Raw genomic sequence first — 16872 nt, forward strand, 5'->3', positions numbered from 1 at the left:
AAATAATGGTGCCCCTCTATTCTGCTTTGGTCAGGCCTCACTTGGAATACTGTGTCCAATTCTGGGCAGCACAATTCAAGAGAGATATTAACAAGCTGAAACGTGTCCAGAGGAGGGTGACGAAAATGATCAAAGGTCTGGAGACAGTGCCCTCTGAGGAGTGGCTTGAAGTGCTGGGGATGTTTAGCCTGCAGAAGAGAACGGCAAGAGGAGTAATGGATTTTTATTTTTATTTTTTTGGTGAGTGTGTCAGGAGCGACTTGAGAAACTGCAAGTCGATACGGATGTGAGAGGATTGGCCGTTTGCAAGGACGTTGCCCAAGGGACGCCCAGATGTTTTACCATCCTGTGGGGTGCTTCTCTCATATCCCCACATAAGAAGCTGGAGCTGACAGATGGGAGCTCACACAGCTTCCTGGATTTGAACCACCGACCTTTCGGTCAGCAGTCCTGCTGGCAGTCCTGCCATCGGGGGTGCCACAGGAGACATGATAACCATGTATAATATTTGAAAAGACGCCACAAGGAAGAGGGAGCTGTCTTGTTTTTTGCTGTTCTGGAGAAACACTAGAAACACATGATTGATGGGAGCTTACAGTAATTAAAGATACTGCCAATTTCTGGTTGCTTTGCAAATGTCATATAAGAGATTAAGAAATAACTTGTTGCACCTGTCTCTCTTTTTGCTGATATTTACTCACTGGACACTTAAGATGCAATTATGGCAGGATAAACACACCTGTTGAAGAGGCATACTGCACGACATCATGGCTGTCCCATAGTGTCATTGTGCTTCAATCGTGGTTAGATTGCATCTTTTCATTGATGGGGGAAAACCCTCAATGGATTCATGTTGCTTTATTCTGCCAGTCTTCCTTGTGTGATAATGTTTATTGTGCTATAATGATTCTATAGTCACTTAAATTTTTTACCATAAAATATGGGAAACTTCCTGCTACTGGATGGATTTGTAGTAAACTGGTCAGTGACTACCTTAGTGAATGTCAATGTAGATATATTTGATGAAACTTTTAAATAAACACATTTATGATTATATATTGAAATTCACTAGATCTGCATATTATGTGTGGGATATATTCTAGGACTCTTCACATAATCTGGAATCCTGTTTTTTCTTACCTGAAATAATAATAATAATAACAACACTTTATTTATATCCCGCCACCATCTCCCCGAAGGGACCAGTACTGTTATTACTGGTAATAACAGTACAAAAGTACTGTTAATACAACCGGTAATAACAGTACAAAAGTATAAAACAAGTCACATAAAATTATAACAACAACCCCCCATCAACACATGTTAAAATCAAAACAATACAATTTTAAAACAACAGTAGATAAAACTAACTGCTGTCAATTCACAGGTGCTAAGTGTCAGCGTCATATGGGCCCATTCAGCCTTCTCAGGGTCAAAGGCTTGTCTGAACATCCATGTTTTCAGGATGGATGCATATCATAGATTATTCTGGAGGGTCTAGAACATGCCTAGAGAAGGCCTCCAGCATAATTCTACGGTCACCTTATTGATGAAGAATCCAGCAGGAGGTGATCACAAAAGGCTAAGGTGTGGGTAGCTGCAAAAGATTTTGATATTTAGGGTAGTTTGGATTTCTGGATAAAAGAGACTCAACCGGCATTGAATATGCAACTTCAGTCACTTTACAAGGATTTTTATTCAGGGCTTTAGCATTGCTTAATGGGGGAGAGTCCATGAACATCAAATATATGGTACATAATGAAATGCAAAGTTCAAAAGCATTGAAATATAAATATTTTATTAGCATATATGTTTGTGTGTGTTGGAGTGGATTTCAATATTCTAATGGGCTAAGAGATGGGGAGGCTTATTATTTACTGAGATACAACAGAAAGCATACAGGAATATTCAAATTGTTCCATAAGAAGTAAATCTCAGAGCTTTTTCTGCTCTGGCCATGTAATACAAAAGTACTGGCCTGATTAGCACAAACCGTAGTATTAATTATGCATTTTTATACCACCTAGTGGTAGTATTAATCTTAGTAACACATCAGTCTCCGCAGTGCTTTTGTCTTTTTCAGTGCTTAGGAATTGGCTGGCAGGTGCTGGTTTCTGGAAATTGTCTTTTAAAAGCCAATTTTTAATGCTCTGCTGTGTGTGTGTTTTAATTAAGACATAGTATGTTTGAATTTAAGCTTGAATAATGAAAATCATGTTAGAATCAAAGAGTTGGAAGAGACCTCATGGGCCATCCAGTCCAACCCCCTGCCAAGAAGCAGGAATATTGCATTCAAATCACCCCTGATGGATGGCCATCCAGCCTCTGTTTAAAAGCTTCCAAAGAAGGAGCCTCCACCACACTCCAAGGCAGAGAGTTCCACTGCTGAATGGCTCTCACAGTCAGGAAGTTCTTCTTCATGTTCAGATGGAATCTCTTCTCTTGTAGTTTGAAGCCATTGTTCCACGTCCTAGTCTCCAATGTTATATGGACATGCTGTTAGATTTAAAGTAGGCTGTGCAATATGAGACCCTAACAGTGTTGCTGGAGGTGATAGTGAGAGAAATCCCAGTCCAACAATGTCCTCAGAGCAACAGGTTCCCTATCCCTGGGATAACGTTTTGTTTCTGGAGATAAACAGGATGCAGCTGCCATTGAAAGCTGTTGGAGAACGTATGCAATACCTTCACACAACAGGCTATATAACCACATACAGAGCCTGGCTAATGCAGCGTCCATCCTTTTACCTCAAAACCTGGAAGAACTCCACTTGATATTCCCTGGATGGTTTCTGACCAGCTGGCAATGCTATACTTGAAGAGTAGCAGGAGTGAATAGGCCAGTTGTGTGTTGGTCTCCCTTGCTACCAGCATTATTTTTGGAAGGGAATGTTGGACAGTTATAGATTTGACAGGATAGAGGGGGGAATGATACAATGAAGAACAAGGGCGAGTGAGAAGCTTGTGTTCCTCTGAGAGGAATGCAAAGAAAAATAAATTATCTGCATTGAAATGCAGTTTTCAAATATTAGATATCGTTCCATATTTCAGGAAGAAATTTGCTCTCACTTGCAGGGAAGTACAGATTAATTTAAAAGGATTGGTCGAATTTAAATTTAGATGTAGGAAGACAGTAGACCTGCAGATAATTTTGCAGTAAATCATCAAGTGTTTCTGTCTAATAGTAGCTTAAAAACAATGATACAACCTCCCTGGACCAGGTGCTATCTGACTTGGTATACTTCACGTAATTTCTAAAATAGTGAATTTCATTTGTGTAGTTTTTGATGCAGTAGACTTAGCACACTAAGCCTCCCAGACCTTTGTCATCCCAAACTATGCAATCTAGTGATGGACAGTCTGTAGCCCTTCAGCTGTTTTGGACTGCAGCTCCCAGCATCCCTCACCAGACTTTACTGACTTATGCTGTTGGGAGATGCAGTTTGAATAACATTTAGAGGGCCATAAGTTGTCCACTTCTGTTGGAGGGACTTTAATGGGGTTTCTTGTAAAGCAGTGGTTCCCAACCTTTTTTTGACCAGGGACCACTCTCCGTCATTAGTACCAAAAGGGTTACGAATCAGCTTTTGGTCAACTTTAGATACGGTTTGGGGTGCCGATTCAGAAAATTGCATTGGATAGACCACATCGGCTCTAGTTTCTTATACAGAACATATGCCATGATCAGCAACAGGGAAGGAGTGGCAGGCGGTGTGAAAGGAGTGGGGAAAAAATTAAGAGGAAGGAGGCTCACAGACCAGATTTTTGTCCTCATAGTCCACTGGTGGTCTACGGCCCACAGGTTCAGAATCACTGTTGTAAAGGTTTGTTCAGAGATTATTTGCCTTTGCCTTCCTCTGAAGTTGAGAAAGTATGACTTGTCCAAGGTCACTGGGTGGGTTTCCATGGCCTCCAGAGTCATAGTTCAGTGCTCAAGCCACTATACCATGCTGGTCCTTTTGGAATAAGTTGCAGAAGGAGAATATTTGTAGATGTTATCAGACAATAATATACCCAAGCTTAAGCACTTTACATACCAGGGATCAAAAGCAAAGATGCAGAAGATCAGTAATACAAGTTTTCTTATATGTACACATGGGTAGATCAAGCAGCTACAAAGAGGGCACAGTTGCAGGGCTCTAATATGGCTTTACCATGGCCACCAATCACAAATTAGTTTCATTAGAGTCAGACAGGTCTGCAGTTCTTACCTATAACAACATTTGCACTGACCGTGACTCTTTCAGGTCTATTCCCCTTCACAACAAAACATGTTTAGTACTTTTTGGTAGATAAACAAGGCTCAGATGAGCTACAGAATTGTGTAAGATCAAGGTTGAACAAACAAGTGCCCTCTAAATGTTTGAAAGCATGTTGTTAATAATATCATTACCATGGAAGCTCATTCTCATGAATCTACACGCTGCCTTTGGCCAAATGTCATTGACTAAGGTTAAATGGCCAGTGGATATTGTAACCTAAAATATCTGCCTTTTGAAAGTACTTCCATTGATCATGCAAAGAGAGAAATGCAGCCCTTGTAGAACTTTCCTTTACAATTCAAGGAAGGAAAGAGTTAAGACCTCTCCAGCTGTGTCCTCCAAGGTCTTGTAGCTCTCCAAAGAGCAGATCTGGACTTCTAGATTACTTTATAGCAACAGGTGCGCTTGGCTCAACCCAGCAAAATCATGCTGTCTCTTCAATTAGGCTCTCCCCTTGGGCTGGCAGCTACCTCTGAGATCAGCCTCCTTTCCCTGCTGTGCTGAATTTTGGCAATTTATTTTGTACAGTAGAGGTGTCTGACTTGATCAAGCTAACTTCTAACAGGCATATATACATAGAGTCACAGTGTGCTTTCCCTGAACTAACTCCTGGCAGGTTTTTCATTTGGTTGGGGAGAGAGGGTTGTTTTTCCTTTAAGGCTGCTGTCATAATATCTAAGGCATTTAAGACCTTGTCTTTTGCCTTAATGATATGGATTTGAGTGGGTGCAAGGAAACCTAGCACAGTAATAGAGGGAAATAACACTCAGGGAAATGTCTTTTACACAGTATGTGTTTACACAGGTACAGGAATTCCCATAAAGGAAATGGGTGGTTTTTCTCATTTCAGTCAGAATATTGGTAAAGACTTGCTTTTAGATAACAATACAGGTTTATTTATTTTGTGTCAAAAGTACTGCATAAATAAATAAGTTTTAAAAACTGATAAAGGGAGCACAAGCAGCTAAATAGTTTTAGACCAAAATCAGGCAACAGCGACTGTGTTGTCTGTTTCTTTAAACAGTTCTTCCTTTGTGCATGAGGCAGGGCATTAAGGGCAAGCATACAGGTGCTGAGTTGTTCGTTCTGCTCCACAGTCACATAAGGTAGAAGATTATTCTAGGTCAGTGGTTCTCAACCCGTGGGGTCCCAGGTGTTTTGGCCTACAACTCTCAGAAATCCCTGCCAGCTGACCAACTGTTAGGATTTCTGGGAGTTGAAGACCAAAATATCTGGGAACCCACAAGCTCAGAACCACTGTTCTAGGTAGTGCCATTTGCCAGGTTGCCTTTTGATCTGCCCACTCCTCATCTGAGTCTTTTCAGGGACTTCCAAGTTGCCCATTCTTGGTTAGCCCCTGGAAACAATACAGGTAAAGGTCACCTATCCAAAATGTTTGGGAGTAGAAGTGTTCCATATTTTGGACTCCTTACATATTCACAATAAGATACTTTGGAGATGAGACCCAAGTCTAAACATGAAATTCATTTATGTTTCATAAGCACCTCATATACATAGCCTGAAGGTAATTTTATAGACAGATTTTTAATATTTTAATAATGTTGTACATGAAAAAAGTTTGTGTATGTTGAACTATCAGAAAGCAAAGGTTTCACTGTCTAAGCCGCTTACGTGGACAGTTTGGGGGTTTGGAATATTTTAGAATTCCAGGTAGAGGATACTCAACCTGTACAAAAAAAATATCTAGCAGCCAGTTGTAGTCCAAAGGAATAACATTTCAATCTAAATCCAATTGCTACCAACAATCAAATGCCTAAGAATAAATAGGGGTTTCCATGAATTAGTTATAAATTGCCCTACAAATTATGATAGTAGGTTGGAATATAAGTGTGCAAGTCCATGTCAAGACCTTTTGCTAGCTCTAGCACCCAAGTGACTTCTGATTTACACTTTTCCTTCTAAACAGAGTTCTTATCGGAACCAAGAAACTGCTGGAAATCCCCACTGTTTTTTTTAGAAGGAAAACTTAAAACAATACACATTTTGACATACTTGCACAATATGGGATAATCTTAAATTAGTGTGTTGATGAGTATGAGCTGTTGAGAAAAAAAAATCATACCAAAAGTGACTCTCCCTCTGCCCTTTGTCTGTAGTTTATGTGGAAAATCCAGTGTCTCTGTGCCCTTGGAAAGTCTGATTAGCAGTCCAAAAGACATGCTGCAAATTCTCTTCCAGATATTTGAGAAAAGCATGAACTCCATGGTTCATAGGCCATTATTTTAAAACATGACAGTGAGTGGGAGAGATGTAGTTCATTTCAGTAACATATTTAGGGGACTTGAGGAGCAGGTATGCAGTATTTTAATTCCTTGAAGGGATTAAATGAAGGATATTTAAAACCTGGAAAGCGGGGGCACTGGTGGACCTCCAGATACTGCTGCACTGTAATTCCTATAATCCTTCATTACTTGCTATGCACTGGGGCTAATGAGAGTTGCAGTCCAACACCCACTTCTGCTTGAAATAATAGCAGGTTTCATTTCTAAACATGAATTTAGCTTTGTGGGTGGAAATGGCCAAAATTCTGGATGTCCATGAATTAAAATTTGAGTGTCTCTGCTTGGACATGAAGTTCACTGGGTGGCTTTCCGTAAGTTACTTTTGCTCATCAAGGATAAGTGGCATGTTGCTGGAGAGGTTGGGATGGGGGAAATTGTGTATTTTAAGATGCATTTTAATTTTATTTATTGTATTTTACATGTATTTTTAACCTAACACACATATCATTTAATTGTTTTTTCAGTTTTTATATTTCCTTTTGTTTTAAATTGATCAAAATTTGTGGCTGTTAGTTGCCTTTAGTCCCCTTGGGAAGAAAGGCAGGGTATAGATAAAGTACCCTATATACTCAAGTATAAGCTGACCCAAATATAAGCCGAGGGACCTAATTTTACCACCAAAAAACCTGGGAAAACTAATAACTCGAGTATAAGCCAAGGGTGGGAAATGCAGCAGCTGCTGGTAAATTTCAAAATAAAAATAGATACCAATTAAATTACATTAATCAAGGCATCGGTAGGTTAAACGTTTTTGAATATTTACATAAAACTGTAATTTAATATAAGACTGACCAGCTCTGATTAAACCATTATTCTAACCTTCTTCAATGTAAATGTATCCTTCCAATAATAATAGAGTAAAATAATAAATTTAGTAATAACAATAATAGAATGAAATAATAAATGTAATAAAATAATACTAATAACAGAGTAAAATAATAAATAACCTTGACTCAAGTATAAGCTGAGGGGAGCTTTTTCAGCCTATAAAAAGGGCACTGAAAAACTAAGCTTATACTCAAGTATATACAGTAAATAATAATAATAATAATAATAATAATAATAATCAATTTTACTTTGTAGAAGGGGAGTGCAGAACTTTACCATGATGCACTGTTAGTTGTTTTACATGTTGACACGCTGTCAGTGGAATTTACAGGAAATAGCGGTTTTTCTCCCCTATACTCCTACCTCCACTTGATTGCTTGGTAATATTACTTTTTTAGACCACAACTTGCAGAATGCCACAATTTGTGTATAATTTTCCAAGCTATGCCATTGGCTGAGATCATTTGCAAACACTTTCTAAGCGGCCCTTCTCTTCTGGGCTAAGATTTGGCTGGATGGGGGTAGGGCAGGAGTAGGACAAGTTTGGCAAGTTTGTTCTTGCCAAACTTGTCTGATATCAAGGCAGCCACAAAATTTGGGTGGTCAGAATATGTGGCTATCAAAATCAGGCTACTCCATATTCTTTAACATTCTTGCACCTCTGCATGAAGCTAGAGACCAGCTTCTGCATCACAGTCCTTTCATCTTTTGAGATAATCCCTGAAATGGCTGGTTGTGAAGCCCATACATGGTTCTACATAGAATTTCTCACTCCATGCCAGAACTAGCAAAATATAGAGCTTAAATGAGTTGATTTGAGTACATCTACTTTTTGAATGACGACTCTTGATCTTTTGTCTCCATCTTAAAGCTGTAGAAAGTGACAGAGATTGTAGCACAGTTTCTTCCTTTCTCCAGATCCAAATTAAAGACGCACACAAGGATTTCCCTTGGCATCCTCATCCAAGGCCATTATGGCCATGGTGATGCTCCATTTTGATCTCTTCTTTTCAGTGCCAGACAAAAATAGTATTTTGTGGGGAAAGGGAGAGGGTTAGTTATGGTTCTCCCTGCAATCTGGGATTTTGCCCTGCAATTTTCTATATTCACTGTTCTGTTTTTAGTCAACAGGTGCCAATTTTATTATTATTATTATTATTATTATTATTATTATTATTATTGCATTGATTGTCTTAGTTGCTGACTGCTCTTGAAAGAGTAATTTCACAGGGCAGAGTGGAATGTAATAAATATTTGATATCAGCAGTCATAGGCCTTGTGAAAATAGCTTTCTGTATAGATTCCCTGCAGTAACCTATGGATGGACCATAAGGAAAGTTGAGCAAAGGAAGATAGATGCTTTTTGGTGTTGGAGGAAAATTCTGAGCGTGCCTTGGACCACGAAAAGATGAAACCAGTCCATACTCCAGGAAATAAAGCCCGACTGCTCACTGGAGGGAAGGATATTAGAAGCAAAGATGAAGTACTTTGGCCACATAATGAGAAGATAGGAGAGCTTAGAGAAGACAGTGATGCTGGGGAAAATGGAAGGAAAAAGGAAGAGGGATCAACCAAGGGCAAGATGGATGGATGTTATCCTTGAAGTGCCTGGCTTGACTTTGAAGGAGCTGTGGGTGGCCACGGCTTACTGGGAGCTCTGGCATGAGCTGGTCCATGAGGACATGAAGAGTTGGAAACAACAACAAACGTAGATTGCATTGGGATAGGGAGAAAAGATAATGGCTTGGTTCCAGACTAAGTTATGCTTAGTGTAGACCTACTGAAATTAATGAGATTTGGCTGTAATCCCTTAAATCCTGTGGATTTCATTGGGTCTGTTCTAAACATGATGTAAGCCTGGATTTAACCCAACTTCAGGAGTTCCAGCTTGGCTTCAGTCTTCATGAGCAGAGATGCTAAACCAGTTAAGTAAGATTCAGATTCTGTAGACATCTGGAAGTAAGTCCTGTTGATATCAGAGGATTTAATTTCTCAGTTAACAAAGACAGGAAAGACTGCATGGTTCTTACGTTTGCATGCAAACCACTTCTTCCATTAGTAGTTGTTTAAAAATAATGTAGTTGTTCCATAATTATATAAGACTCGCCACCATCCAGTAAGGGATAAAATACACTTTTGAATAGTGATTCTGTAGTATCTCTAAAGCATAGACTGCACAATATAATTCTGGAAATCCTTCGGAAATAAAGCAAACTGACATAAAGTTAAACTAGCAATACTTTACTGTTAACCTTCTAGCCCATTGCTGAAGTTAAAAATAATCTTTCAGCTGTTGTCTCTTTGCTCCATTCATGTCCTTTGTAGTGCTATCATTGTATTCAGTAGAATTTTCTCATCAGCAACATTTGGGTTCACAAACTATGAAGTAGTTCAAAAGAGGTCAAATGTGCTAAAAGTAATAATGTTTGCAATCATTTTATAAAACACCGTTTCTCAAATAAAATGACCAGGCAGCAAGTTACATTTATTCTTCTCCATGCCTACCCGACAACTACCTTTTCCCCAGCTGGTGTGAAAACTGAACCATGGCTTTGGGACCCTGACAGACAGTGTGTCCACTAGGAATGTAAGTTATGTAGTAACTGGATACAAGGAGGTGTTCTGGCTTAGACCTCCTTGTTCCTAGAACATGGTTATCATCTACCAAATATGTAATTATTATTGCATCCCTATACAGAACAATCTTCCTATCTACTGTAAGTATGTTCTTGTAAACAAGGGCTGAAATCTTATGTTTTTTTATCTTTTTCTCCCCCTGCCCTCCACCCCTTTCTAGTTCTTCCTCCGGTGCTTGTACCTAGGCACAGTGAATACAACCCGCAGCACAGTCTTCTGGCTCAGTTTCGCAACCTTGGGCAAAATGAGCCTCACATGCCACACAATGCTACTTTTCCAGACTCTTTCCAGCAGCCCAACAGCCATCCGTTTCCTCATTCGCCCAACAGCAGCTACCCAAACTCCCCTGGAAGCAGTAGTGGCACCTATCCTCATTCGCCTGCCAGTTCAGACCCAGGAAGTCCTTTCCAGATGCCAGGTAAGCTTCCCCAAGAGGTAGTGGCAATGGGTTCTACTAAGTTGAAAATTATGCTGGGTACCATTTTGGTCTGCTCATAAAACCCAAGGCAACAACTGGTAGTGTGGTTGTTTGCTTTTGGGGAGTTTTATATATGACTCATATGACTAAGAGGATGTATGTGTCAATGAACAAAATCAACTAGACTAGTTCTGGAAGGAAGCCTAGCCTTGATTTTGCCTAGCATTATTCATTTCCTAGTTGATATGCTTTGAATTTTTTATGACTGTTCCTTGCCTTCCATACCTGAAGCATATTTAATTTGGTGCAAATCAGCATTAGATATTGTTTAGTGCTCAGGTAGCATTACAGCAGAGGAAAAGGGCTTTTGGGGAAGACAGAATAGGAAGAACATGACAAATGTACTCAAATGTTGCCTGAAATCTTGTTCCTACAGGATTCTATTATTTATTAAACACCTAAATTTGTAGACCACCTTCTGCTGATCGTTTTCTCCAACCTTAGTCACTATTTGTGAGTGACTTCAATTCCATATGTTTCTGGTTATCCCTTCAAGAACAAACTATAGCAGAAAAGAATAAATTGTATGTCCACCTTCTTGAAGAGTAAAGGGAGGCTCAATAATGAAAAATGAAAAGTTGGAAATATAAGAAGTGGCTTCCTTGGGTTATCATGAGTGAACAGAGACACTAGCTTGACCTGACACAGCATTTTCTACTTATTGTGAATGTACAAAGAAGAAATGATCTCTGTGGGCTGTTTTTTTAATGTTTACATTTAGCCGATACTCCTCCTCCTGCTTACCTACCCCCAGATGATCAGATGACACAAGATGGGTCACAGCCAATGGACACCAACATGATGGCACCTTCAATTCCTCCAGAAGTAAACAGAGGAGGTGAAACTTTATTTCTCTCTTTATATGTGATTGAGATACACACACACACCTCAAACCCTATTAATATGTGTGTTTGATGAGAAAATATGATGCTGCACTAATATGGAGCACATAGCTGTGGATGTGTTCCCTCAGGTGCTCCTGGGAACCAGTCCTGAAAACCAGTATGCCAAAGTTATGTTGGCATTCAACAGACACCCCAGTCCACAACTGCAAGCAGATGACTCAGACAGGCACAATGTGCATATTATGTCATCAAGATTAGATATGCAGCCACCTGGATAACTTGGCTACTGCTCAGCCTTATGAGCAGCTTTGATAGCATTTGAAAAATAAGAGTGGGCAGTAACCTCTTGGCAGAGGTAATTTTTAATTCTTGCTATAAATCTCACTCACAATTGAAAACACTGTATTATGACAGCTTTGCTGATAGGTTTAGGTTATGTCATTCTTGCAGCAGTTAGCAGATTTATGCATATTTTGCCTGACTCTGTATCTTCTGTCCTGGAACTCTGGTATTCCTTAGGAATTCTCCCAGTAACTAGTCTGTGTGTAGTTTGACTAATAAGGGTTTGTTTGAGTATTTTGTCTGGAATAAGTCAGTGTGAATTGGGATAGGAAAGCTGTCCAGACATAGAAAGGTTAACCAAATATATAACCTATTGTTCCATGTTGAGTTATGCTTGAATTAACTCCAGATTATATGGCATGATTGTATAGTTGCAGTGTCATATCTCAGACAATGTGTTATACAGTGGAGTATCTCAGGCTGGATCTGCACTGCCTTATATCCCAGGATCTGATTTTCTTACTCCAGATTATCTGGAAATGTAGACTCGTATAATCCAGCTCAAAGCAGATAATCTGGGATCAGATCCTGGGATATAGGGAAGTGTAGATCCAGCCTACACTAATATACCTCTGGCTAACATCTGCAATCCATACTTCGGTCCTGTCTGCTCTGCTAGTTCAGTTGACATCTTGAGCACTGATCAATTTATATGACCCCAAGGAACTCTGTCTCTGGGAAATTAACACTTCTGCTTCTCTGTTTGTTTTATGTCTGATATAATAGGTTGCGTTTAAATGTTATTCTAATTTGCTAAATTATACTTTGTTTTTATATGCTATGGAGTTTAATTTCCATTATTATGTGTCTATTAATTGTTATGTTCAGCCTTTTTTGTTAATGGAATCTGCCCTGAGTCCCTTCGGGGAGATAGGGCGGAAAATAAAGTATTATTATTATTATTATTATTATTATTATTATTATTGATCAAGCCCCAGGGTGGCCCTGGTGGTGCAGTGGGTTAAACTGCTGAGCTGCTGAACTTGTTGACTGAAAGGTTGGCGGTTTGAATCTGGGGAGCAGGGTGAGCTCCCGCTGGTAGGCCCAGCTTCTGCCAATCTAGCAGTTCAAAAACATGCAAGTGGGAATAGATCATTAGGTGCTGCTTCTGCAGGAAGGTAGCAGTGCTCCATACAATCATGCTGGCCACATGACCTTGGAGATGTCTACGGACAACGCTGGCTCTTCGGCGTCAGGGAAAACTTTACCTAGATCCAGCCTCAGGTGATGTTCCCACTTTAAAGCCTCCTGAAATGCCAGGGTCTGGGACCAGTTTAAGTTTGTGGTATTTTAACAAATGGAAGTAGCAGCACTTTTAACTCCACCCTTCTCTGTGCTCATAATGGAAGCCCTCTCTGTGTCCTCCTCCCTGTGAGTTTGGGGTTAGATATTTCCATCAGAGGGAAGCAAAGGCATGTGCAGGACAGCTGAAGGAGGCTGCCCTTAGCACAGGAGTGGGAAAGCAGGATGCCTGACTGCTGGTAGCAAATGCAGCTATTCAGCCCGGCAGAAGCTCCCTCCAGATCTTCTTCCCCCTGAATTTAATACCCTCCCTCCCCCTCTTTTATAGAGGGCAAAGCTATCCTGGTTTCCTTTATATTGACGTTGTTTACCCCACACCTGTTTCCCTTGATTCTGTGAGCGGGCTTCTCTCTCCCCTACCTCTGCCTGATACGTAGGGCTGCATTGTTTGTTTAATGGCCCTTTGGAAAGGTCTGCTGCAGTTCATGTTTACCAAGGGGCAGTCGCAGTAAACCTCGGTGCAAACGTCGTCTCGCTGCAGACGTTTAGAGGCCTGTTCTTTGTGAAGATTTGTTAGTCTTAAGAGATTTGACTTAACAAGCTGCATCCTGTCAGTGAAGTTGGGTAACTCCTATTGTTGGCTCATGCTGGGAAATGGAGAGACGAAACGCACCTGCTCGGCATGACTTAAGGCAAATGTGAGGAAGTTAGTATGAAATCTGTGTGAGAGAGATATGATTTCACTCGGCAGGAATGGCCAGCTGGCAGGATTTCTTCCTGAGTTTGAGAACTAGGGCAAAGCTGCGTAGCTTTAATAGTTACTGGCATCTTGCTGCGAAGAGTGCACCCACTTACTAATAATTAAAGGCTGCCTTACAATGACTTGAAAGGATTAAAAACGCCACAGCTTGTTTGCATCAGCACTTCTTAGTATATCCCTGATAATAAGTGAACTGGACTTAGAGACAGTGGCTGGACCTAGATGCTGGCCACCCCACAGCTAATCTTCTTTATTATCTCGTTCTGATGGTCTAAACTGTACTTATGCGTATTGTTAATTATTTCTTTACTCTAGCTCTTTATCATGGATCAGACTTCAGTGTATTCTTAAGTATAGGGGCAGCACAATGGGCAACAGCATCTCCCAGTTACCATGGGATGGTAGTGGCAGATTTCTGGTAGTAACAATCCAAAGCCAACATTTTAAGCTCTGGCTTTTTAATGCCAGTTCACCTCTATTTGACTTCTGGTCTACAGGACTTTTCCAGGAAATAAATAATGGAAGTCATTGGGCACCAATATAGTGGTCATCCCTGGCACATTGGGGGGGGGGGGGGGGGGGGGGTCCCTGCCAATGCCTGATAGCAGGTAGCTTTAAGAAGTACTGTCCTATCTTATACTTAATTAGCCATCCTCTGCCCCGCGTTGCTGTGGCCCAGTCTGGTGATCTGGAAAATAAAGTAATGAGAAAATGTTGGTTTCTAATATATGTAAATTTCTTTATGCTTGTGGGCAAACAGTATTTCTTCCTGTTTCTTTGTCAGTGTTGATGTAAAGATTGTCTGGTTTGCCTATTCTGGAACATACAACATAAATTGTTCAGCAACTACAACTCCTAAATAAAAAAATCATTTTTTTAAATGATGGTCACTCCTTGGGTTGGTATGTGTCCTGTGGCCAAATTTGGTGGCAATTTGTGCAGTGGATTTTGAGTTATGATGTCACTCAAAACGAACACAGCATTTTTATATATATAGATGAATGAAAGTGAAAATATGTATGTGGCTGGGGTGCCCACTTCCATATTTATTTATTTATTTATTTATTTGCTTTTCTTCTATACCGCATATATCAGCCTTACGGCGACTCTATGCGGTTCCATAGACAAGATCCCACTTCCACAAACATCTTTAACCCACAGTGCTGAAGCACTCCCTCCAATGACATTTCTGGTTATAGCAAGCACCATAAATACGTAGCCCAACCCATGCCAATGTCCTCCCCAAACACCATACTGCCTACCACCCAAGGAATGCTTTCATTTGGGGAGAATTTCCTCCTAGATTTTACGTGTTTCCTCCACCACAGACATCCCAGTGTTTCTGACACTGTCCATTGATGTGGAATTTGCATGATCCCACCCACAGCCTCTCCCCTAATCCTTTCCTACTCTTTTCAACTCTGCACAACAAACAGAGCAGAACTCCTCAGCAACTACACATACTGGAGGAGTTTGGGGGATTGACTCTACATGATGGAAGTTGAAGTTCACCCTATATCAAGTCAGAGCACTGTGACCTCCACTGACAATGAATCTAGACCAGGGGAAGTTCACCTTGATTTGTAGGAATTATAGTTCACCTACATCCAGAGAGCACTGTGAACGTAGACAACGATGGTTCTACACCAAATTCGGCACGCAAACCCGATATGCCAAAATTTGAACACTGGTGGGTTTGTGGTGTTGTGTGGCATAAAAAAATTGAAGAATTGGCTTTTCAGTTAGAAGAGAAGCCAGTCATTGCCTTGACTCTTCTTAAAGTTTGAGTGGGCACCTTGTACCCCAGATTTTGTACTGCAGTTCCCATCAGCACTTGGAATCATAAGCCAATGACAAGGGTTCATAGAATCATAGAATCATAGAGTTGGAAGAGAAAACACGGGCCATCTAGTCCAACCTATTGCCATGCAAGAAAAGCACAATCTAAGTATCGTCTGACAGATGGCCACCCAGCCTCTGTTTAAAAGCTTCCAAGGAAGGAGCTTCCACCACACTCCAAAGCAGGGAGTTCCATTGCTGGACAGCTCTTTGAAGGAGGTTTGTAGCCCAAATTCATCTGGAAAGTACTGCTACTCTTTAAATTCTAAGGGATGGTTTAAACTGAGGGTAGGAGTTGTGCCCCACACAGCAGTTGGTGGATTGCAAGTAACAGCAACCCTAACCAGCAGAGCTAGTAATGGGAAGAGCTGGGATGAGTAATGCAACAGCATCTGGACTAATACATTTATTCTAATATAAACATCCATAGTACAGACCGTCCTTCATCTCTGGCCCACAAAAGCTTTTCATTATTTTAATTAATTCCATTTATGTAAACAGCAAACAGTGGATCTAAAACTGTCTTTCTCAACTGAGGTTTCCCAGATGTTGTTGGACTGTATTTCGTATCATGTTTATGTACCTCGCTGTATTTTGTGCACTGTTGCTCTATTGAGTGCTTCTGTGACCTGTCCCAAGTCGCTTCAGGGAGATGGTGTCAAGATACAAATAAAGTTTTATTATTATTTCATTATTACAATTCCTATGCAGCACTGCCAGTGGTTGGGGTGGTGGACGATGTAGTTCAAAATGCCTTAGAATTCCAGGTTGTGGAAGACTGGTTTAAATAAAAAATGCTTTGTTCTTGAATGTGCCCATAGCTTATAGTAGGAACCTTCTTGAACAAAGCATTCCGTTTCTTTTGTCCCATGAGGATGTATATACATAATAATAATAATAATAATAATAATAATAATAATAATAATAATAATAATAATAAGGCTTGATTGATCAAAAATGGTTCAAAACTTGTAGGGGGTTCTGGTGGTTTAATTCTAAAGTCACTTCTGAATTTTTCAAAAAAAATTTCAAAATGTCTGAAACTTCCGAATCACTTCTTTAATGCAGACACTTATGCTCAATAGGAAAAAAAAAAAAAAAACAGCACTGGGGAAACTTTAGGGGATTCTCCCTCCCTCATTTTAGACTAATCCTGATGAAACATGCTACTGTGGTAGAACACATGGACCACTGTTAGCTCGCCAGATTTCATAACCTTTGACTTCTCCATGGATTTTTGGCAAATTTTCAAAGTTTTTATTAAAAACATTTTTAATAATAAAGAAAACCTGTTCCTGATTTGAAAGTGTTATTTCCTCTTTCATTAAGTGGTCTTT

General features: G+C 40.1%; 1 protein-coding gene across 1 annotated transcript in view; it reads left to right on the forward strand.

Moving 5' to 3' along the window:
* The window catches only part of SMAD1 (SMAD family member 1), a 59385-nt gene that overhangs the window by 32828 nt on the left and 9685 nt on the right, over positions 1 to 16872 (forward strand). Inside the window, exons 3-4 of the mRNA XM_060778882.2 lie at positions 10190 to 10447; positions 11229 to 11345. Of these exons, the coding sequence (XP_060634865.1) occupies positions 10190 to 10447; positions 11229 to 11345 (375 nt within the window). The remainder of the gene's footprint in view (positions 1 to 10189; positions 10448 to 11228; positions 11346 to 16872) is intronic.

Source organism: Anolis sagrei, chromosome 5, assembly GCF_037176765.1.
Source record: "Anolis sagrei isolate rAnoSag1 chromosome 5, rAnoSag1.mat, whole genome shotgun sequence".
Lineage (NCBI taxonomy): Eukaryota > Metazoa > Chordata > Lepidosauria > Squamata > Dactyloidae > Anolis > Anolis sagrei.